At 41.7% G+C, this 22,664-nt stretch overlaps 1 protein-coding gene across 1 annotated transcript; it reads left to right on the top strand.

The window, feature by feature from the left end:
• The first annotated feature begins 17,466 nt into the window (after window positions 1–17,466).
• On the top strand, window positions 17,467–20,997 carry LOC103978225 (zinc finger protein GAI-ASSOCIATED FACTOR 1). The gene is made up of 3 exons (XM_009393940.3): window positions 17,467–18,321; window positions 18,403–18,799; window positions 19,717–20,997. Exons 1-3 carry the CDS (start codon window positions 18,162–18,164, stop codon window positions 20,801–20,803), a joined length of 1,644 nt encoding a protein of 547 aa, XP_009392215.2. The 5' UTR covers window positions 17,467–18,161; the 3' UTR covers window positions 20,804–20,997.
• The last annotated feature ends 1,667 nt before the right edge of the window (window positions 20,998–22,664 follow it).

Raw genomic sequence — 22,664 nt, forward strand, 5'->3', positions numbered from 1 at the left:
ACAAATTTACATCGCCCTGTCCTTGATTCTAACTTATCGGGGTTGTGTCTTTTAACATGGGCAGAGCAGCCCCAAATCTTAACTACTTTAAGATCAGGCTTCTTCCCTTTCTATATCTCATATGGTGTAGACACCACCGACTTAGTTGGAACTCTGTTCAGAAGGTAAGCTGCGGTTTCTAGGGCATATCCCCAGAATGAGATGGGTAGGTCAGCGAAACTCATCATGGACCGTACCATATCTAATAATGTACGATTTCTCCTTTCAGAGACACCATTGAGCTGTGGTGTATAAGGAGGTGTCCATTGGGATAATATCCCATGGTCCTTGAGGAACTGAGTAAACTCTATACTTAAGTACTCACATCCTCGATCTGATCGAAGAGATTTGATACTCTTTCCAGTCTGGTTCTCCACCTCATTCTTATACTCTCTGAATTTCTCAAAGGCCTCGGACTTGTACTTCATTAAGTACACATATCCATACCTTGAGAAATCATCAGTAAATGTAATGAAGTAGGAGTAACCTCCAATGGCATGAGTTGACATGGGTCCACATACATCACTATGTATGAGTTCCAACAACTCAGTGGCTCTCTCTCCAGTTCCACTAAATGGAGATTTGGTCAGTTTTCCACAAATGCAAGGCTCACAAGTTGCATATGACATATAGTCGAATGGATCTAGATATCCATCATTTAGCAACTTTTGAATCCTTCTTTCATGGATGTGACCTAGCCTACAATGCCACAGGTATGCACTGTTCAACTCATCTCGTTTCCTTTTGGACACATTTATATTCATGATATGTGGAGTGGTGTCTAACATAAATAAACCATTATGCAATGTTCCTTTCGTGATGATCTTATCATCTAATAATATTGAACAACCATTGTTCTCAAAAACAAATTTATATCCACTAACTGTTAAACATGAAATGGAGATAATGTTTTTGATAATAGAAGGAACAAAATAACATGCATCTAATGCAATAAAAGCTCCACTAGGCAGATGTAGGGCGACCTCGCCAACAGCTAATACAGCAACTTTTGCTCCATTACCCATCTTGAGGTCCATCTCGCCTCTCTCTAGTCTCCTAGGACTTGCCAGAACCTGCAACGAATTACATATATGATAAGCACTACCGGTATCTAATACCCATGTGTTATCATAAGAGTCTGACAAATGGAGACTGATCATGAATGTACCTGAAGCTTCATCAAGCTTTTGTTTCGCCCTTTCTGCAAGGTACTCTTTGCAGTTTCTCTTCCAGTGCCCATCTTTACCACAGTGGAAGCACTGGCCTTTGTCCTTTGTTGGGTCTTTCTTAGCAACCTTTGCTTTACCTTGTTTGCCCTTGCCCTTTCCCTTCTTAAGGGACCTTTCTGCTTTCCTTTTCTTTCTGGTCTCACCAGTGTAGAGAACTGGCTTCTCTTTCTTAATAGTACTCTCTGCCTCCCTCAACATATTGAGGAGCTTTGGGAGAGTCACCTCAAGCTTGTTCATATTAAAGTTCATTATGAACTGTGAAAAGGAATCTGGTAGGGACTGAAGCACAATGTCCACACACAAGTTATCCTCTAGGACCATTCCTAGACCTGTGAGTTTCTCTATCCACTCAATCATCTTTAGGACATGGTTCTGAACCGGTGTCCCCTCAGTCATCCTAGCGCGGAAAAGGCTCTTGGATATCTCATATCGTTGAGTCCTTCCCTGTTCCTCAAACAATTTACGGACATGTAGGAGAATGGATCTGGCATCCATCTTTTCATGTTGTCTCTGTAACTCTGGAGTCATAGAGCCCAACATATAGCACTGAGCAAGAGTGGAGTCATCAATGTACTTCACGTAGCGAGCGATCTCATCCTCGCTTGCCCCTTCTTCGGGCGTAGGCATCACTGTATCAAGGACGTACACGATTTTCTCCGCTGTGAGAACAATTCTCAAGTTACGGAGCCAATCCGTATAATTTGGACCAGTGAGGCGGTTGACATCAAGTATGCCACGTAAGGGATTTGAAAGCGACATTTTCTGAAAATAAAGATGTAGCAAAAATGAATAACATGCAGATTTTGCAAGAAATAAACTATCAAGATATGGACTTCTATCTTAATATGCTCCCACTATTTTACTAACGAGTCACGCGACACCCTCAGCACGTGAAACGGAAGTCTCCGGCAGACTTCTAGTGGGGATCAGGATCCAATCAGCGTCTTAGTGTAACCTCGAGGGACTCGACCAATCACACTAAGCCTAGAAGGTAGACAACTCTTGCCGATCACAACTCCTTGTGATTCCCGTCCTGTTCGGCCTCCGAATCACCATGGCCTCGAGGGACTCGACCAACCATGATGCTCGGTTAAGTCAACACCTTCGTTATAAGATGAGTCTGATTTGATGATATACCCTCGAGGGACTCGACCAAGCATATCATGCCCTCAGGTCACCGGTGACATCTCTATGTCGTAAGCAAGATAGCGAATCGCGATATAGGTGAGTCTCGAGGGACTCGACCAACTCAACCTACACCGGGATTCGGTTCCTACTCATAACGATGGAAGGCCACGTGGGTCAATCTAATTGCCTCACGTTTACCGACTTAATATTATCGAGAGATGTTTCTATGATTTGGTCTCCTAATATGACATGTCACACATATACATATTTAATATATATCTACATCGCATGCAAATATATATACATATCTAGTATGTGTATAAGCAATCACACCAGATGATCATGGACCACAACCTAATATGATTAGGCCCGAGCCAGTAGGCCTAATCACTCACATCAAGATCTATGTGTGCAACGGTGCATCTCCATGCCTTGTGATCGTCCATCTCGTCCTCGTTGGTTCCGTCGACATCTTGATACATCTTCATGCATCACGATCGTCCGTCTCGTGGGTCCCGCTATGGCTTCCACGCTCCCGCTGCGCCTCCTCATGTGATTACAACTTAATCATAGGCACGCAGGCCCGACAATAAACGAGAAATATAATGGAGATTCGCAGACCTCAATAATAATAATCACAAGTACACACATCACACGGTCCATGATCATCCGTCCACTCATCATACATCACATGTATAAATAATCATCATCATGTAGGACTACTAGATAATAATAAAAATAATAATCAACTAAACCTTTTAATTAATTAATATTTTCTGAAATCAGGGATATATAGGGAATTTCTCAATTCCTAAGGGTATTTTCGTAATTTGGACAAAAAACAGAAACTGGAATTTCTCAAATTCCGAGGGGCAAAACTGTCTTTTGCGTAGAAAACCCTAATACCCTTTCCCCTTTTCGCTGCTGCGCCGCCACCGCCGCCACCCTGCTGGCGGCGGCCTGTGCGGCGAGGGCGAGGGCACTGCCCTCGCCTGCAGGTGGCACGCCCGCTGGGGTCGCTGCCGCTGCAGGTGGGCGCCCCCGCGGGCGCCGCCGCCTTCGCGGGCGGTTCTGCCCGCGAGTCAGCGCCCGCAGGTGGTGCTGTCTCGCTGGCGGCCGCCCCTGCGGGGTTTTTGCCCGTGGGAGCAGCGGCCACAGGCGCCGCTGCCCTGCGGTGCCTCAGCCCGCGCTGTTGCCCCGCGGCGCCTCTGCCCGCGGGCTCAGTGGCCGCAGGCGCTTCTACCGAGCGGGCTCCCAGCCCCGCCGGCCGCAAGCCTGCTGCAAGCAGACCGCCGGCCGGCTGCTGCAGGCACAGCGCTTGCGCATGCGCCGGCGCTGTGCTGCCTGGTTGCAGCTGCGGCTGGCTGCAGGCATGCAGATCGAGGGCAGCAACTGTTGCTGCCCTTCCTTGCTTTTGCGTCAACGATTTTGACGTCAATATTCTTCCTAAACACAACACACGCAGTTCAAAAACCAATCATTCGCACGAACAACCTGGCTCTGATACCACTGTTGGGAAATCATAGGGGGGGGGCGACATCATATGCGCAGCGGAAGAACAAGAAAACAAAAATCCCCGATTCCCAAAATGATGTTCATCGTCGTGCGAAGATTGGTGCGCAAAATCCGCAAAAACACAAAACTGCATATAGAGATTGTGTTACCTAGGGAGATCGTATATCCCTGTTTCCTTGCAAATCCTTAGGAGAGGGTGAAGGAGGTCAAGCGTCCTCCTCTCTAGCGGTGATCCACACAGCAGGGTTGCGACGACGCTCCTCAAAACTCCAGGCCTACTCTGAGGTGGAGAGGGAGAGGAGAATAGGAAGGGCAAGCAAAGACTCTAGCCTATGTGGCTGTGAATCCCTCCTATTTATAGAGATCCCGTGTCAAAACCCTAATGGGTCCTTTCCCTAGTGGGTATTGGATCTGCATCCAATAAGACAAGGGCTCCGTCGGATATCTCATATCCGAACCTCTACTCATCGCAATGCCTACCATATGTGTGTGACCCTCTAGGCCCAATATCGAGCTGGCCGTGAGTCATACCTGTCAGAACTCCTTCTAACTAAGTGAATTATTATCTCTGTAATAATTCACTCGACTCATCGACTACGGAAGTACTAGGCCACTACGCCGTAGTCCCCAGACGATACAGGGGAATCCAATCCATTGGACCTGTCTGTCCTCAGTTACCATGTACCTATAGTCCCTCATCCATCTAATATCCCAGAGACCGTATATCGAGCATGGTGCTGTCAGACCCATACGGTTTCTACTCGAGTCTCGCTCTAATCGGATTCTCCCGGAGAACTCTTTCTCTCTCAACCCGAATGACCCTGGCCAGGGATTTGTCTGAGCAAGAACACATGGGATATTCCTCTCATGATACCGAGAGTGGATGATCCTCTATCGACACTCAATAGCCCTCGTAAGGTCGACTACCACTCCCAATGACCAGCTGTACTAGATCTGGGAACAGCCAAACCTATAAGTCTGGTATCAAAGAGTGGAGCACTCATACAGGACATCCTTGGTGTCTCAAGTCTAAGAACCAGATACACCACTAGGACTACGGAATTGTTGTCTGACAATAAGGCATCATCAACCATCCAGCATTCCGTAAGCGGATCAATCAGTGAACTCATTCTCCAATGAGCACCTGTACTGTATCCCTAGTGTCCCTACACGAGCAGCTATGAGACCAGCTGCATCCATCATATGGACGGGTATACAGCACACCAGTCTATCCGGTTATCACGATGTCCCTCTCGAGTAACCTATGACCGGGATTATTTAGGATATGTGTTTAAAGGTGAATCGATCTCATTATCGTGATCTCATCACGATCCGATTCCCATTGCACAAATCCAAGGACATCACAATACATATGCATTTATGCAATAGTTATAAAGTGATATACGCCAAAATATAATAAGCAAAAAGATTCTGTATCAAGTCACACGTGCCATCACTCACGTGATTGGCTTGCTGGGCACTTATGACTAGCAGTAGATATACAACATAATCACTAGGAATTGTTGATTTTTTATTTCTAGTAGATCTTCTTAATGTTGTACCAATGTTTCCCTATGGAACTTGTGGTTCAACTAGTTGTTCATGAGTTTGTTGTAATTCCTGAACTGCTTGATCTATTAGAATACTATCAACAACTTATGGAATTTCAATGATTGGTTATTCATTTGTACTTGAGGAGTGCTATGAACTATAATCAATCTATCATTTGATATGGAAGGTTGAGATTCTATATGATCATATGCGAAAACTATGTTCTTGAAATGATCGCTCCCACTAATCATATCATCATCAAGAAATTTAGCGTTTCTTGATTCCATAATCCTAGTTGTGTGAGATGGACAATAAAACATATAACCTTTGGACTTTTCAGCATATGTAATGAAATACCCACTAATAGTCCTCGGATCCAGTTTATTCTCTTATGGATTATATATCCTGACTTCAGACGGACATCCCTAAATGCACATATGTCGCAAACTCGGTTTTCAACCTTTTTATAATTCAAATTATGTCTTTTGGATAGCTTTGGTTGGAACTCGGTTTAATATATACATAGTCGTCTTTAGTGTTTCAGTCCACAAGAACTTAGGAAGATTGGAGTTGCTAAGCATACTCCGCACCATGTCTAATAATGTTCGGTTTCTTCTTTCTGCAACACCATTCTGGTCTGGAGAACTAGACATAGTGTATTGGGCAACAATCCCATGTTCTTGAAGAAACTTAGCAAAAGGACTAGGTACTTCGATTTTCAGTATATCTACCATAATATTCTCCACCCCTATCTGATCTCATAATTTTAATTTACTTACCACATTGGTTCTCAACTTCAGCCTTAAAGACTTTGAAGGCATCCAATGCTTCAATTTTGTTATGAAGCAAATATATATACGTATATCGTGAGTAATCATCTATAAAGGAGATGAAGTATTTCTGACTATGTATGTCCATGTCTGGACAACATATATCAGTATAAATTATCTCTAATAAGTCTGAACTCCTATTAGCACCCTTTTTGGACTTATTGGTTTGTTTTCCCTTAATACAGTCCACACAAGTCTTAAAATTAGTAAAATCAAGAGTACTAAGTATCCCATCTTTAACTAATCTTTTAATTCTCTCTATGGAGATATGTCCTAATCTCCGATACAATAATATAGAGGAGTCCTCATTAATATTACACCTCTTAATGTCAACGTGAACATGCATTGGACTTTGAGTATTATCATTTTGTAATAAAAATATGGTAAAGACCATCAGACAAAATACCATTCCCAACACAATCAGATTTATATAATAAACAAAATGATGTGTCTTTAAAATTAAAGGAATACTCAAATGGTATGAGTCTCGAAACAGAAATTATGTTTCGTATGAAACTTGGTACATAAAAGGTCCTTTCCAATTTTAAAATAAAACCACTGATGGGGATATAAAGAGGAATAACCTTTGTATATGAACAAATACTAGAAGACCATAATACGCAGCGGAATTAAATAGAAACACAATCAAACAGAACACCAAGATATACGTGGAAAACCCCTTCAATGTGAAGGGTAAAAACCACGGGGCAAACTAGAGATAATCCACTATGAGAATAATGAATATACAAATCTCAATCTCTTGCCTTGAACCCTAGCAACAACCACAAGAGAATAACTGGGATACAAGGATCACGTCACTGCCCACAATATCTAAAACCTCCCCAAGTAATCACAACAAGAGTCTATTGTAGATTTGATCTAACATGAGATGAGAACACTACTAGATGATTGAGAACAGTCTCTCTGCATTGTCATTGTCTTCTTCCCTTTCTTTTCTGCCTTGTTCTCCTTCTTCTCTTTGGAATCTCGTGGCTCTCAAGATCTGCCTCATTGTTGCCTTTTTATAGCCTTTTTCTGCTTCTAAAACGCAGCCACCACACCCCCCTAATCTTAATTAGGGTTAGGTTAAGATGGGGTGTGGGCTGTGGGCTGCCCTAGCCCACATGGGCTGAATATGGGCTATCAGCCCAACAACCTCCCCCTTCAGCCCATAAGGGAGGTTGTCCCATGACTCCTCAATGTGAAGCTATGCCGACCAGCTGTCGGTATATCTCCTGTCTTTCTTTTGGTAAGGTCTTCGTCAACATGTCTGCTCTGTTGTCATCTGTATGAATTTTCTGAAGCTGCAACTGCTTCTCTTCAAATACATTTCGAATCCAGTGGTATCTGACATCTATATGCTTTGATTTGGAATGAAACATTGGGTTCTTACACAAATGGATGGCACTCTGGCTGTCACAATGCACACATAATTTTCCTATTTCAGCCCCAATTCTTGTAAGAATTCTTTCATCCATAACATTTCTTTGCATACCTCTGTAGCAGCAATATATTCTGCTTCTGTGGTAGAGAGAGCAATACGCCTTTGCAACCTGGATTGCCATGACACAGCTCCCCCTGCAAAAGTAAGTACATAACCTGAAGTAGACTTTCTCGTATCTATATCTCTTGCCATATCTGCATCTGTGTAACCTGTCAAGACATGTGGTCCACCTCCAAAGCTTAAACAAACCTTAGAGCTCCCTTTGAGATATCTAAAAATTCACTTCACTGCTGCCCATTGCTCTTTGCTTGGATTTGCAAGAAATCTACTAGTAACACCCACTGCATATGCGATGTCCGGCCTCGTACATACCATTGCATATATTAAACTTCCAACTGCTGAAGCATAAGGAACCTTTTGCATTTTCTCATTCTCCTCATCACTTGACGGACTCTATTCTGAGCACAACTTGAAGTGACCTGCAAGAGGAGAACCAACTGGTTTTGCGTTGCTCATACTGAATCTTTCCAATACCTTCTCGATGTATTTCTCCCGTGACAACTAAATCTTTTTGTTTTTCTGTCACGGGAAATCTGCATGCCTAGTATTTGCTTTGCTGGCCCCATGTCCTTTATTGCAAAAGACTCACTCAGTTCCTTCTTCAACCTGTCAATTTTAGACATATCTTTCCCAAGAATAAGCATGTCATCAACATAAAGTAAGAGAATAATAAAATCCTCACCAAACCATTTGATGTACACATAATGATCTGAAGTCGTTCTTTTGTATCCATTTTCTATCATAAATGAATTAAACTTTCTGTACCACTATCTTGGAGCTTGCTTTAGCCCATACAACTCTTCTTCAACTTGCAAACAAAATTATCTTTACCTTTGACTTTGAAGCCTTCTGGTTGCTCCATATAAATTTCCTCCTCCAAATCACCATGAAGGAAAGTTGTCTTCACATCTAACTGCTCAACCTCCAAGTCCTGGCTAGTAGTAATACCAAGAGCAACACGAATAGAAGACATTTTAACAACAGGAGAGAAAATCTCTTCAAAGTCAATACATTTCTTTTGACCAAAGCCTTTCACAACCAATCTAGCTTTATACTTTGGTTGAGAACAATATTATTGAGTCTTCAACCTAAAAACCCACTTGTTCTTCAAGGCCTTCATTCCATTTGGTAGCAGCACCAAATTATAAGTGTGGTTCTTCTGAAGAGCATCCATCTCTTCCTGCATAGCAACTAACCACTTCTCTTTCTGCTCACTTTCAACTGCTTCCTGGTAACACTCTGGTTCACTTGCATCAGTAAGCATCACATACTCATCTGTAGAGTATCTTCTGGAAGGTTGACGTTGTCTAGAAGATCTTCTCAACTGAGATTCTGTTGGAACTTGCTCTCCTACTTCTTCTTGCTCAACATGTCCTACAGGTAGATCAACATCAGGCTTTACACTATCTTCCTGCACATCCCCCCCATCACCATGATATACTGGAGGAATAACTGGGTCACAATCTGCTAATCCTTCTACAGAAGTCTTGGCTTGTGTCTTCTTCTTCAAATCTTTAAAGGTTTGATCATCAAAGAAGACTACATCTCTGCTTCTGAATACCTTCTGCTTTTCTGGATCCCAAAGCCTGTAACCAAAATGATCATGTGAGTAACCAAGAAAAATACATTCTTTAGACTTACCATCCAGCTTGGACCTCTCATTGTCTGGAATATGTGCAAATGCGCGACAACCAAATACTCTCAAATGCCTGTAGGAAACATCTTTCTCTGACCATACATGCTCTGCAACATCACCATCTAGGGTTGTACATGGTGATAAGTTGATCAATCAACTGCAGTCCTCAAAGCCTCATCCCAAAACCTTTTGGGTAGCTTGGCCTATGAAAGCATGCATCTAATTTTTTCCATGATGGTGCGGTTCATCCTCTCTGCAATTGCATTATGCTGAGGTGTACCAGGAACTGTCATCTCATGTTGGATCCCATGTGACCTGCAATAGTCATTAAACAATCCTATATACTCACCACCATTATCTGATCTTATGCATTTCAATTTTCTTTCTGTCTCCCTTTCAACCCTGGCATGAAACTCTTTGAAGACCTTAATAACCTAATCTTTGGTCTTCAAAGCATAGGCTCAAACTTTCCTGGAAAAATCATCTATAAAGTGATAAAATAAAGTGCACCACTTATACCAAGAACATCAACAGATCCACCAAGAGTTTTTGTCCTCAAAGGACCACATACATCTGTATAAACACGGTCTAAGACATGCATTTTTCTAGACAAAGCAGCACTAGCAAATGAAACTCTATGTTGTTTACCAGCCAAACAATCAATACAAGGGTTCAGATATATACATCTGAGATCTGGCAATACCTCTCTCTTGGAAAGAGCTTGCAGCCCCTTCTCGCTCATGTGTCCCAATTGCCTATGCCACAACTCCATACTGAAGTCTTTCTCTGTAGCATTTAACTGCTCACCATAAGCTTTAGCCTGCAACCTGTACAAAGTATGACATTTCTTTCCACTAGCTATAACAAGAGAACCCTTACTGAGCTTCCATTGTCCTCTGTGAAATCTACTTTCATAGTCTTCATCATCTAGTCTTCCAACTGAAATTAAATTCAGCCTCAAGTTAATCACATGCCTCACATCCTTAAGCACCAACTTGCAGCCAAGGTTGGTCTTTAAATGGATATCACCCATGCCAATGATGTCTGCTGTGCCATAATTGCCCATCTTGACAACACCAAAGTTTCCAGACCTGTATGTAGCAAAAAACTCTCTCCGTGGTGTAGCATGATAAGAAGCACCTGTGTCAATCACCCACTCAAGATCCTGACACACACAAGAAAAAATATCATCAGAAGGAGACAAAATCAAATAATCACCACCCTGCACCGTAGCTGTAGTATTATCCTTTGACTCTGTAGACTCCACTTCTTTTCCCTTTTTCTTGTTCTTCTTAGGTTGCTTACATTGGTTCTTGTAATATCCTTTCTCACTACAGTTATAGCAAACAATATCTTTTCTTGATCTTGACTTGCTCCTACCCATACGTGAACTGCTTCTAGACTTTGACCTTCCTTTGTTCTCTGAGATAAGTGCCTGTGAATCATTCTGAGATGTTGCTGAACTCTTTCTTCTCAACTCCTCATTCAACAAACTGCTTGTTACTTGACTCATAGTGATAATACCATCTGGCGCAGAATTACTAAGGGAAACCACCAGTGTCTCCCAACTTTCTGGTAATGAACTAAGAAGTAACAATGCCTGCAACTCATTATCAAGAGACATTTTCATAGAGGATAACTGGTTAATAATACTCTGCATTTCATTCAAATGCTCAGCAATAGAAGCACCATCTCTATATTTTAGGTTCACAAGTTTTCTAATAAAAAAAGCTTTGTTGCTAGCTGTTTTTCTTTCATAGAGACTTTCCAATTTTTTAAAGACACTATCATCAAGCCACTATCTAATAAACCCAATTGTTTTTCGATCTAACCTCTTTCACTCATCATCTGTCATAGTTGTAGGTTTTGCACTATCCCCCTACAAAGGTCCATACAAATCTTTGCAATACAAGAGATCTTCCATTCTTGGTTTCCATATCATCCAATTATTTCCATTCAAACTAATCATGCGAGAAATATTACTGGCCTCCATGTTCAAATACAAAAATTAAATCACCAAAACCACGCTTTGATACCAGTTGATGGGGATATAAAGAGGAATAACCTTTGTATATGAACAAATACTAGAAGATCATAATACGCAGCGGAATTAAATAGAAACACAATCAAACAGAACACCAAGATATACGTGGCAAACCCCTTCAATGTGAAGGGTAAAAACCACGGGGCAAACTAGAGATAATCCACTATAAGAATAATGAATATACAAATCTCAATCTCTTGCCCTAAACCCTAGCAACAACCACAAGAGAATAACTGGGATACAAGGATCACGTCACTGCCCACAATATCTAAAACCTCCCCAAGTAATCACAGTAAGAGTCTACTATAGATTTGATCTAACCTGAGATAAGAACACTGCTAGATGATTGAGAACAGTCTCTCTGCGTTGTCCTTGTCTTCTTCCCTTTCTTTCCCTTCCTTTTCTGCCTTGTTCTCCTTCTTTTCTTTGGAATCCCGTGGCTCTCAAGATCTGCCTCGTTGCTGCCTTTTTATAGCCTTTTTCTGCTTCTAAAACGCAGCCATCATACCCCCCTAATCTTAATTAGGGTTAGGTTAAGAGGGGGTGTGGGCTGCCCTAGCCCACATGGGCTGAATATGGGCTATCAGCCCAACAACCACTACTTAAAATTGTATGTTTCAATTGCTTCCACATGTGAGCCCATCTTATTACTCGATAAGATGCTTTGCTCACTTCCCACTAGCTTCCTTAGGTTTTGCATACCCTGCAAAGAGTTTACAATATGGATTGTTGATCCAGATTCAATCCACCAGGTGTTAATATTAACATTAACCATATTAGATTCATAACACACAAACGAGGTTGGTTTACCTTTCTTTTTAAGCCATTGTTGGAATTTCGTGCATTCCTTCTTCATGTGTCCCTTTTTTTACAAAAGAAATACATTGCTTCTTTCTTGATATCAACTTGGGGTAGTATTTTACCTTTTCCCTATTAATGAGCTTTCTGATTGGCTTGATGTTTGTTAGTTTTGTTCTTTCCGCGAGTGGTTACCACCAATGCTCTCACCCAATTCCATCACTAGCCTCTCTTCTTCTTGAACACACATGGTTATTAATTCATTGATTGATCATTTGTCCTTATGTGTATTGTATGAAATTTTAAAAGGGTCATATTGAGGTGGAAGGGTGTTCAGAATATAGTGCACTAGGAAAGATTCTGACACATTAATCTCGAATTTCTTAAATTGAGCCGCAATATCTCATATTTGCATTATGTGCTCATGCACACCCTTTATGTTGGTGAGTCTAAGGGATGAGAATTTCATTATTATGGTACTTGCTAGTGCCTTATCCGAAGTGACGAATTGTTCATCAATAGCTTTTAGCAAGTCTCGGACATTTTCATGCTGATCAATAGAACCATGTATGCCAACAGTTATCTTAGTTTTGATAAACATCACACTGAGCTGATTTAATCACTCCCATCGCTTATATAACATGATCTCAATTGGAGTGCTGATATTAGTGATTATTGATAGTTCGTCTTTCCTAATAGCATAATCAATATCCATCCACCTTAAATAGAGGAGAACCATCTCCTTCCATATCTTATAGTTATCACCACTAAGTTCGAGAATATCACATCGAATATTAGAGAAATTAATAGTTTGAGAAACTGTATAAAAGCAAACATGCTTATGTCAAAATTTGAAGTTTCATAGACTAAATTACATGTTTTACCAATGTGAAACATGCCAAAAAATATGAATCTCATGACATAAAAATTGCCTGTGGGCTAAATTCTTAATTCAAATAGATTCAAATGGTCTTTATGATAAAACTATCAAATTATATTCCAATTCATAATCCCTATGGGTAAATTATGAAAATAATCTGATATTTTATTCTAATTAATTATATTAAATATAATAAAAGATCCTATAGGATAATAATTATTATATAAAATATAATCATTCACAATATGATGTCTAATTACTCCTTATTTTAACTTTATATATAATTTTAATTAATTAAGGATGTTGTGGCTAATTCTTAATTAATTAAGATTATATGGATCACTAGATATTTTAAACATAAAAAATGACTCATAAGCATCATTTTATATAACTAAATATGCATACGTAATATGAGCATTTTACCGACTAAAAATGTTGAAAATGATATTTCCTCATGATTTTTAATAAAATATATCGAGGAGTTTCCAAGAAGAAACCAAAATCAAATTATTTTCATGGCATAAAAATGAAAACTCTTTCATATCAAGGCAGAGGTCAATGGGCTCTGATACCAAATGTAAAAAATCATTTATCCAACTTGTGTTTCTAAATCATTATAATAGAAACATAATAAAAATAATGCGGAAACGAAATAGCGTACCTTCAGTTATTGTTGTCAAGAATTTCTGGAAAGATTTTTTCTTGAACTTTGACACTTTTTGGCTCAGAACTCTCGCTTTAGATGGTGTAAAAAACCATTTTGCTTCAAAGAGAAGATTGAGCCTAGGGACCAAAATCCTCATATATAGATGTTCTCCATATTTATCATCACCAACTCATAACGTTCAAGAATTAATTCAAATTTATAACGTTTGGACCATAATGAAGAATTTTAATGATATTAAATATTTAATTTAATAATAACGATTTCATATATAATAAATACAAAATTAAAATCATTTAAACCATAATAAATAAAAAAAAATTATGATAATAAATTATGAATCTTAATGAGAACGATTATATTATTATTAAATAAGATATTTAATAATAACGGTTACAGTTATATATATTACCAAGCGCTTGGTCGATCGATGATGGAATATCCAAATTAGTGTCATTGACCAATAACATGATGCTGAATAATATCCAAGGAGTCAATCCCCTCTCAACTTTTATAGGTATCTTCACTTGAGATGTCTCGAAACTTTGGTTTCGCTGATGGAAAAATGAGTACCATCAAATTCAGTTCTATTGTTACGTACTCCTCCTGTGGGGAGTATTTTCAAGTGGAACTAATTGTAGCTCATGCAGGAGTTAGAAGAGAAGGAAGCGACAACAACAGCAGAGGACAAAAACCAGAGAACTACTAATCGTGCAAGACAACTTTGAAGATAGCGTTTGTTAGCTTTCTCCGGAGAATATATTCTGGGAAAAGATGTCGTCCTCCGACACCCACACCGTCGTCGTTGTGGTGATAAAGAAGAGTGTAGGGAAGCTGCACAAATAAAGATAGAGAGAGAGAGAGAGAGGGTGGAGGAATTCATGAAGACAAACAAGAAGAACATCACAGGAGGATCCGATGACAATTCTCTCTTGCCTTTCGAGTGGAAAGCTGTGTAATATTTTACTTACCAAAACCTTTTTAAATAGTAAATATTATTAATTTTGAGTTTGCTATGTTAAATATTCGAATTCAACCAGCGAGCTCATCATAAGTCTAATGTAAAAATAATAATAATCCTATAAAAATTACATCGAGGGGTGTTTCACAAATATATCCCCTCTATGCTTAAATTAGTAAGATCGATAATTCAAGAATAATCAAAGAATATTATTTAGATAGCATATGTTGAATCCGGAGATAATTGTCCCGAGTGAGTTAATGTGATCAGCGTTTATATGAATGATCAATAATCATTAAATTATTAGATAGTACATCTAAGACGTTATAGTTGGGGATAACAGTACTCCATGCTGATATCGAAGATTGCCCGTAGACGTTACAGTTAATGTGATTAGAGTTTAAAAGATGACATGTATCACTGTGTAACGACTGTACAGTCAGATAGGAGAGATGTAATGGGGACTCTCTCGTTAAGTATAAAAATAATTAACTTTACATATGTCATAAAAATTAGATTACTAAATAGGAATCAGCCAACGAGAGATGGTTGTAATTCTCGAGACAAGGCAGATGGTTTTTGTTCGCTTATCCCTTTTTTATTTCTTGCGGGTGCGTCAACTCTCCGTATGACTGCATTCAGAGGTCAACATGGCACTTCAAAGCCAAGAAAAGCTGCTGCCTCCTTTCCCAGCTTTGCTCGGCAGGCACTTCAACAAATTTTCTGTCACCTTGGGTTCTGCATTCTGCACTGTTCCAAGCATGATGTCGTCCCTCGTAAAGCTTTTCGGCTTTCGAACATCAACTTCAGCCATCTTTTCTCTTGATTTTCCTTACTAGAGTTTCATTCTAAATCCATCATCAAAATATTTCTTTCATTAATTGGTTGGTTCCATTTTAGATTCTATTAGTTTTCATGAGTGCTAAATATTTTGGACTAATGGAATGATCTCGAAAACCAGCTTTTATGACACATCTAATTAATCTGTCCTCGATACAAAACCTCAACAAGCCGAAACTCCAGAACAAATCTTTCTACTTTTACATTCTTTTCATCGTCAGCTCAAAAACCTTTGACACCAGTCGAGAGTAATGGGCGATCGTAGAACAAGCTCCATCAAGACAGGACAAGCTGTCTGCAAATTAATGCAGTGACATCAACTTTGCATTCCTTGAAGCTCCTGTGAGAGTTGTTAAAATCTTTTAGTGTGTAGAAACAAAAGCTTATGTTCCTCATGATCTAATAGTTGTCAACGTACTAGTACCAAGAAAACAAGTCAACCACGCAAAGAACGAGCTCACATAGAGCACAACAAAAGCTACTGAAACCCACCAACTCCACAACCTTCCCCACTTGTTCGTTAACCTGTAATTGTTACTTCATGTTTCTTTATGCTGCATTTATTATATTTTGACCGAGGTCAAAGTTGCATCACCATATGACCATTCCCTACAACTTTAGAGCAGGTGAAGAGAGAAAAGCTGAGGAAAACGTTTACCCTTCTCCCGCGTGTGTGTGCCAAAAGAACATAATTGGTAGAGGACCAGTCAGTATACACTTGGTGGAGATTTCTTGATGGGATGAGAACATGAGTGTCTAGATTACATAGTTGTGTATATATATATATATATATATATATCATGTTGATATGGAGGTAAATAAAAATAAATTGGATTGACAATAAAATTTGGATGTATATGGGACTGATAACCATGAACGTGTGCATCTATTCTTTTTGGATAATTTCAAAGACCAAAAGTGAAGTAAAAAAATGTGGGAAGATAAATCAAAGTCAACTCTTTCTTCTTCTTTTTTTTTCCCCCTTACTGGAAAGCAGTGGGTATAAAGATACAGTTTTCTCACCAAAAAAAGAAAAGAAAAAAAAAAGTTTGTTTTACTCTTTGCATAAAAACTATGCATACTTATCCAAGGTTGACTTAAGGATTAGATGGTTCAGAATTAACACATGCAAAATGTTCATGTCATTGAATTAAGAAGGCTGAATGGTATATGAAGCTATGACAGATAAAAAAAAGAAATATCTTTATTTGTGAATAATTTAGTATCGAAATAATAAAATAAAAAATTTAGGATGATATTAGAATATTCTAATGAGTTACATAGATATTACGATTAAACAAGATAAAATAGTTAATATTAACGATGTGAGTAGAGATAGAAAAACCTAAAAAGATCTTATTATAAACTATAAATAAAGGTAACAAAATAATACTTATGACATTATGACTTCCGTCATCGTGCTACTCAATCGAAGTGAATATGCGAATGCACACCATCAAATAATTTTCTTTCCATTTTCACGCATTCCCCTCTTTTTTACAGTACACATCATTTATTGATCTTTCACATAATTTTCAGTTTACGTCAGTTTTTTTTTTACTTTAAAAATTACAAAATATTTGTATTACATTAAATGATTTATTATAACTTATGTAATAAAATACTAATCAACTCTGTATACTATACATATATATGAAGTAAGAAAGGAGAGATGTGTTGTGGTCAGTTTACCAATGGGTTAAAAAGAGAGGGTTGCAACGAGAGGCTGTCTTTTGTCCTTGCACCGATGGGAACGGACACCAAACCAAACGAAGGAGATGGGAGAGTGTAAGGGCTACTGTACCACGGGGCCCATCCCTCGCCGTATGGTGACACCCTTGCCTGCTCGCGACTGCATCAACTGCACCACATTCCCACCCCTCCCTTCCTCCTCTCTTCCTCATCCAGTTTATATAGGCTTGGCGGATTTTTTTTTTGTGTGTGCGCGGTGTAAAGAGGCAGGTAACAAAGAGATATAGCTGTTGTTGTGTCTCTCTCCTCACCGAAGGAGTAGAAGGAGAAAGAGGAGAAGGAGGAGGAGGAGGAGGAGAAGGAGGAGAAGGTGTCGGTTTGGTCAGCCTGGAGCTTGCTGTTGTGTTCTATCTTTCTCTCTCATCTTGCTCTTGTCACTTGAGTGCAACTGTTTGTTTGGATTCCTCCGAGGGTCGACTCTTTGTTCTTTAGCAGAGGCAGTAAGCGTCAGGAGGCAGATTTTTGGAGGTTTTTGGTTAGGACTGTCTCTTGGGTGTGTGTGTGTGTGTGTGTGTGTGTGTAGATCCACACCCCCTGTGTACTTCGATTTGGGCTCTTCCTGTTTTGCTCTCGCTTTCTTTGTTGTTTCTCTCCTCGCCTCTCAGATTCAGAATAGGGTAAGCGCGAAGTAAGCCGATAGACCAAAAGGCGATCTCATCAGGGTTGTGTGTTTGCTAGCGAGGGGTTGCTTTGTGGCTCTACCAGAAGCCAAAACTTAGGCGAGGGAGAAGAGCGCGCACCATCAGGGTTCGAAAAGGTCGCTTGTTGTTTTGCTGCTTTGGCCAAGACCATGGCAGCGGCTTCGTCGTCGGTACCTCTCTTTGGAATTAGAGAGGGAGGCGAGCAGTACAACAAGCCACCGCCGCCACCCACCAATCAACAGTCTTCTTCGTCAGCACCCATCGCTCCAAAGAAGAAGAAGAAGAAGAGAAACCTCCCTGGGAATCCAAGTATTTAGTCTCTCTTCGTACCTCCTCCTGCTTCCGCTACATGTCACGGGTGCTAATTCACTCGATTGCAATCGACCACAGATCCGGACGCCGAGGTTATAGCTCTGTCACCGAAAACGCTGTTGGCTACGAACCGATTCATCTGCGAGGTGTGCAACAAGGGTTTCCAGCGGGAGCAGAATCTGCAGCTGCACCGGCGCGGCCACAACCTGCCGTGGAAGCTGAAGCAGAAGAACCCCAAGGAGGCCCGCCGCCGAGTGTACCTCTGCCCTGAGACAACCTGCGTCCACCACGACCCGTCGCGCGCCCTCGGCGACCTCACCGGCATCAAGAAGCACTACTGCCGCAAGCACGGCGAGAAGAAGTGGAAGTGCGACAGGTGCTCCAAGCGCTACGCCGTGCAGTCGGACTGGAAGGCGCATGCCAAGACCTGCGGCACTCGCGAGTACCGCTGCGACTGCGGCACCCTCTTCTCCAGGTTCTGCCTATCTCCATCGATTTCGTCCATGCATTCGCTCATCAAATCGATCCGCCATTATTTTCCCTCATCGTCATCATAGTTGCCGCCGCAGATCTCTGAGTACGTAGGTCACACCTGCACTCATTCACACGCACATACCCTCGCGCAGAACACCACCAGTCTTGGATTCGTCGATGGTTACTAAGGTTTCCTGAGGTAGGGTTAGGGTTAGGGTTAAGTTTCGTTATGGGTTGATTCCACGGTGACAGGAGTGAGAAATAAAGATCTGAGCTGCAGAAGAAGAAGTGCTCCCTCGTGAATGGTCGCCATGGAACTGAACTGCCATGGCCATCGACATTTCAAAAAAGGCACTCGTCTTTCCGTCCTCGAAACCAACGCCTGTCTTTCTCCCCTCCTCCTGTTCAGGGGGTGACATGGAGGGAAGTCTTAGCAGGATGATTTGTTGGGTTGTGATTTGGAGATATGCGGGCTGCTGGGCATCGCCCCGGTCGTAACGCTAACACTGCAGGTTCTGACCATCTCGTAAATTTCTTTTGCATTTGGTTTTGACTGACCGACACATTCTTCTTCTCCCGATGCACCCACAAGCTTTACAAGCAGCTAACACATTTGGTTTCGGAATCGAGTACCCGCGATTCCTGTGCTGCTGCAAAGAGTAGATGCCAAGGGGATTGGACCAATGATTGATCGATCTGATCGAATTGTGGAAATCCACCCACAAGCTTTCCTGGTTTAGGTAACGTTCATGAACAAGAAAGAAGACGTTTAATGGAATCCAGTCTTCGCCATGATCCATTCATGCTCGAGTGGTCAACCTCAACATCCATTTCGATTGATGCATATATACGTTCCTTCCATTTTGAAGAGCCTCCTTCGGTGCACGACTGTTCGTTAAGGTCTTCTACTTATTGTAGGCGTGATAGCTTCATCACCCACAGAGCCTTCTGCGACGCACTTGCCCAAGAAAGCGCAAGGCTTCCGAGCGGCATGAGCGCAATCGGCAGCCACCTGTACGGGAACAGCAGCATAAACTTGGGCCTTCCACCGGTGAATTCCCACGTCTCCTCCTTTCAGAGCCAGTCCCTCCCGTCAGCCGACCTCGGCCGCGCTCCATTCCAGTTCGATCATCTGAGCTCTTCTGCCTTCCGTTCACCTCAGCCTCGATCCTCGCCATTGTATCTCGGTGGCGGCTCGAGCCAAGAGTTCGGTGGAGACCCTCAAATACTTGAGAATAAGACTTTCTCTGGTCTGATCCAAGACATGCAAACCACGAGCTCCTCGTCATCTGCCGCCGCAGCCGGGAGTCTTTTCGATCTGAGCTTCTTCTCCGACGGCCGCGGCATGTGCGCAATGAACAGCATCGACGGAAACAGTGAGCCAGCAAAGCTGTTCGATGGAAATCCGATGAGAAATAACAACAACATCGATGTGTCTTGTTTGCTCGCCTCTTCCGTGCACAATGAGTCAGCGGCGGCGCCGCTGATGTCTGCCACTGCTTTGCTCCAGAAGGCGGCGCAAATGGGTGTAACATCCAGCGGCCGGTGCGGCAGCTCCTTGCTTACCGGCTTCGGGAGCACTTACTCCTCCAGCAGCGGTGGTTCGAAACATGCAAATCACAGAGACGAATTCAGGAGCAGTGGCCCTGGACAGGGTTCGAGGACACAGGTAGAGAACGATAACCATTTCCAGAACCTTATGTTTTCTCTGGCGAATGGAAGCAGTGGCATATTTGGTGGCGGGAATGAGCGAGAGACTGGTTTGGGTGGCTTCGGTCCGGGCTTGTGCAACCTATCGTCCGGCGGGATGGGAGGTGCCGATGGGCTAACCAGAGACTTTCTTGGGGTTGGCGGCGTGATGAGAAGCATGGGGGCAGGAGCGAGACAGAGAGGAGGTGAGGTTGGGGTGGCCATGGCCGGCGCTCTGGATTCAGAAACGAAGTCGGGACACTGTAGTCTACCTTCCACAGATGGAAGTCTGCAATCGAGGAGGAACAATCCGTAGGAATAAGCTGTTGTTATTATCAGAATCAAAAAGTGTGGTAGGAGTTAATTACCTACTAGTGTTAATGATCTCGACAAGCAATGTCTCTTTCAAGTCCCATGCATCTTCTCCTGTCAAAAGATGACCCTGGTTTTCTACTTGTTGAGGAGCTTGTTACCGTTCCCGTTCAATAAAAAATGCCAATCCTTTTTTTCCTCCTTGGCTGTAGAACGCATTTGATGTGATGCTCCTGTTTGTGTCGAACCGGGATCAGATCGGAATCGAATCGGTTCATCGGGCAATTGGAATAGGATAATTATAAATATTTTTTAAAAATAAGATTATGATATATATATATATATATATATATATTAATACATTCCATAAAAATAAAATAAATATTATAAGCCAGCCAACTGGATTCGTCTTATGGGGTGGTGGTGTAATCTCACACACTCGACGAAGAAATACAAATAAGGTTGCTCCTCCTTGTTTTTGCTTGTCATCATTATTATTTTCTCTTTATAAGCCAGCTAGAACGGGGCATACATATTTCATCATACACCTATTGTCTCCCCCACAGACCCGACTGCCGTCGGCTGCCATGTCTTGTCGTTTACATGTCCTCCCCCTCTTGGTCTACTGCTGCAGTACAGTAAGGCGGTCATGTGAGTCCGTTCATGTGAGCGTGGCGACTGACGAGTCCACGTTACCTTGTGCACGTAACCTGTACCGCGAAGCTTTAGCTATCACGAGAAGAATGTTTTGCCGGAGCACAAAGCCACCGCAAATTTCACAGCCACATGTTGACCCCCTCGGTATCTCTTGTCGAGGGACGAGACATTGACCGACGCAGACAACGCGGCCCCACCGGCCACCAGTGGGCTCTTGACGCTTCTGGTTGTCGTAAGCCTACGCTGCTGCTGTTCCCATTTCCCACCTCCACCTTTCTGCCGTCGGAATCTCGGCAGCGAGGAGGGCCACGGCTCTCGTCCGTGAATGCCGGCCAAAGTCCGGTGGCGGTCCCCCCGCCTCGGTTTCCTCCTCTAAACAACATCGTAAGGGGAGAAAAGAAAGCGGAGGGGTGGATGCGTTCTGGCTTTGCCATATTTGGCAGCGCATTGGGAGGCGCGACCGTGGCGTGCTTCGTCTTCGAGCGACAGGTTGATGCTGACGAGTCACGTCGATCGTCCTTTTCTCTCTCTCTCTCTCTCTCTCTCTCTCTCTTTGCGGTGAATTCTTTGATGTGTAAGATCAGATATCATTCAGCAGAGAGAGAGAGAGAGAGAGAGAGAGAGAGCGAAGAAGATGTTAGTTGGAAGCCTGTTGGGTCACATGAAGAACAGTAAATAACATGGCTCTACAACATTTCTTTGCTTTGTTGCGAGTCTATCGGTGCTGTACTGCTTTTTTTCATAGATTTCAGACGTTGTACTGTATAATATGAGGGTCGCTGCAGTCGCCATGATTGGCAGGCATTACATGCATGAGGCGGATTTGAGGGACATGCATGCGTTTGTCACTATGGATGAGTGTCAATATAGTATATACGAATTAACTAAAATCAATCTCTCTCTCTCTCTCTCTCTCTCTCTCTCTTTTCCGGGACTAACCTCCTTTTCCATATTTCTCCAAAAAAAAAAAAAAAAAAAAACATCGCTATCTATCATTCCATCTGAAATATTCTCTGATCGATAGGGTAAATTGATTCGATACACATGTATAACATTTATGCTATCAATTATAGTATTTATGAATAGATTTATAATATTTTTAACATCTCCATCGAAACATTATAAGTCGATTAGAAAATTATAATCGGAACAAATGAGCTCAAAACTCAATAGAAAGTCAGCTTATATATAAAAAAAATAAAAGATTT

Source organism: Musa acuminata, chromosome BXJ2-3, assembly GCF_036884655.1.
Source record: "Musa acuminata AAA Group cultivar baxijiao chromosome BXJ2-3, Cavendish_Baxijiao_AAA, whole genome shotgun sequence".
In the NCBI taxonomy this organism is placed as follows: domain Eukaryota; kingdom Viridiplantae; phylum Streptophyta; class Magnoliopsida; order Zingiberales; family Musaceae; genus Musa; species Musa acuminata.

Excerpts from the sequence above, each read along its gene's own strand:
- LOC103978225 (XM_009393940.3), top strand. The coding sequence starts at position 18,162 with ATGGCAGCGGCTTCGTCGTCGGTACCTCTCTTTGGAATTAGAGAGGGA. Across the intron at positions 18,322-18,402 it reads AAACCTCCCTGGGAATCCAA|ATCCGGACGCCGAGGTTATA; the intron begins GTATTTAGTCTC and ends AATCGACCACAG. Across the intron at positions 18,800-19,716 it reads TGCGGCACCCTCTTCTCCAG|GCGTGATAGCTTCATCACCC; the intron begins GTTCTGCCTATC and ends TACTTATTGTAG.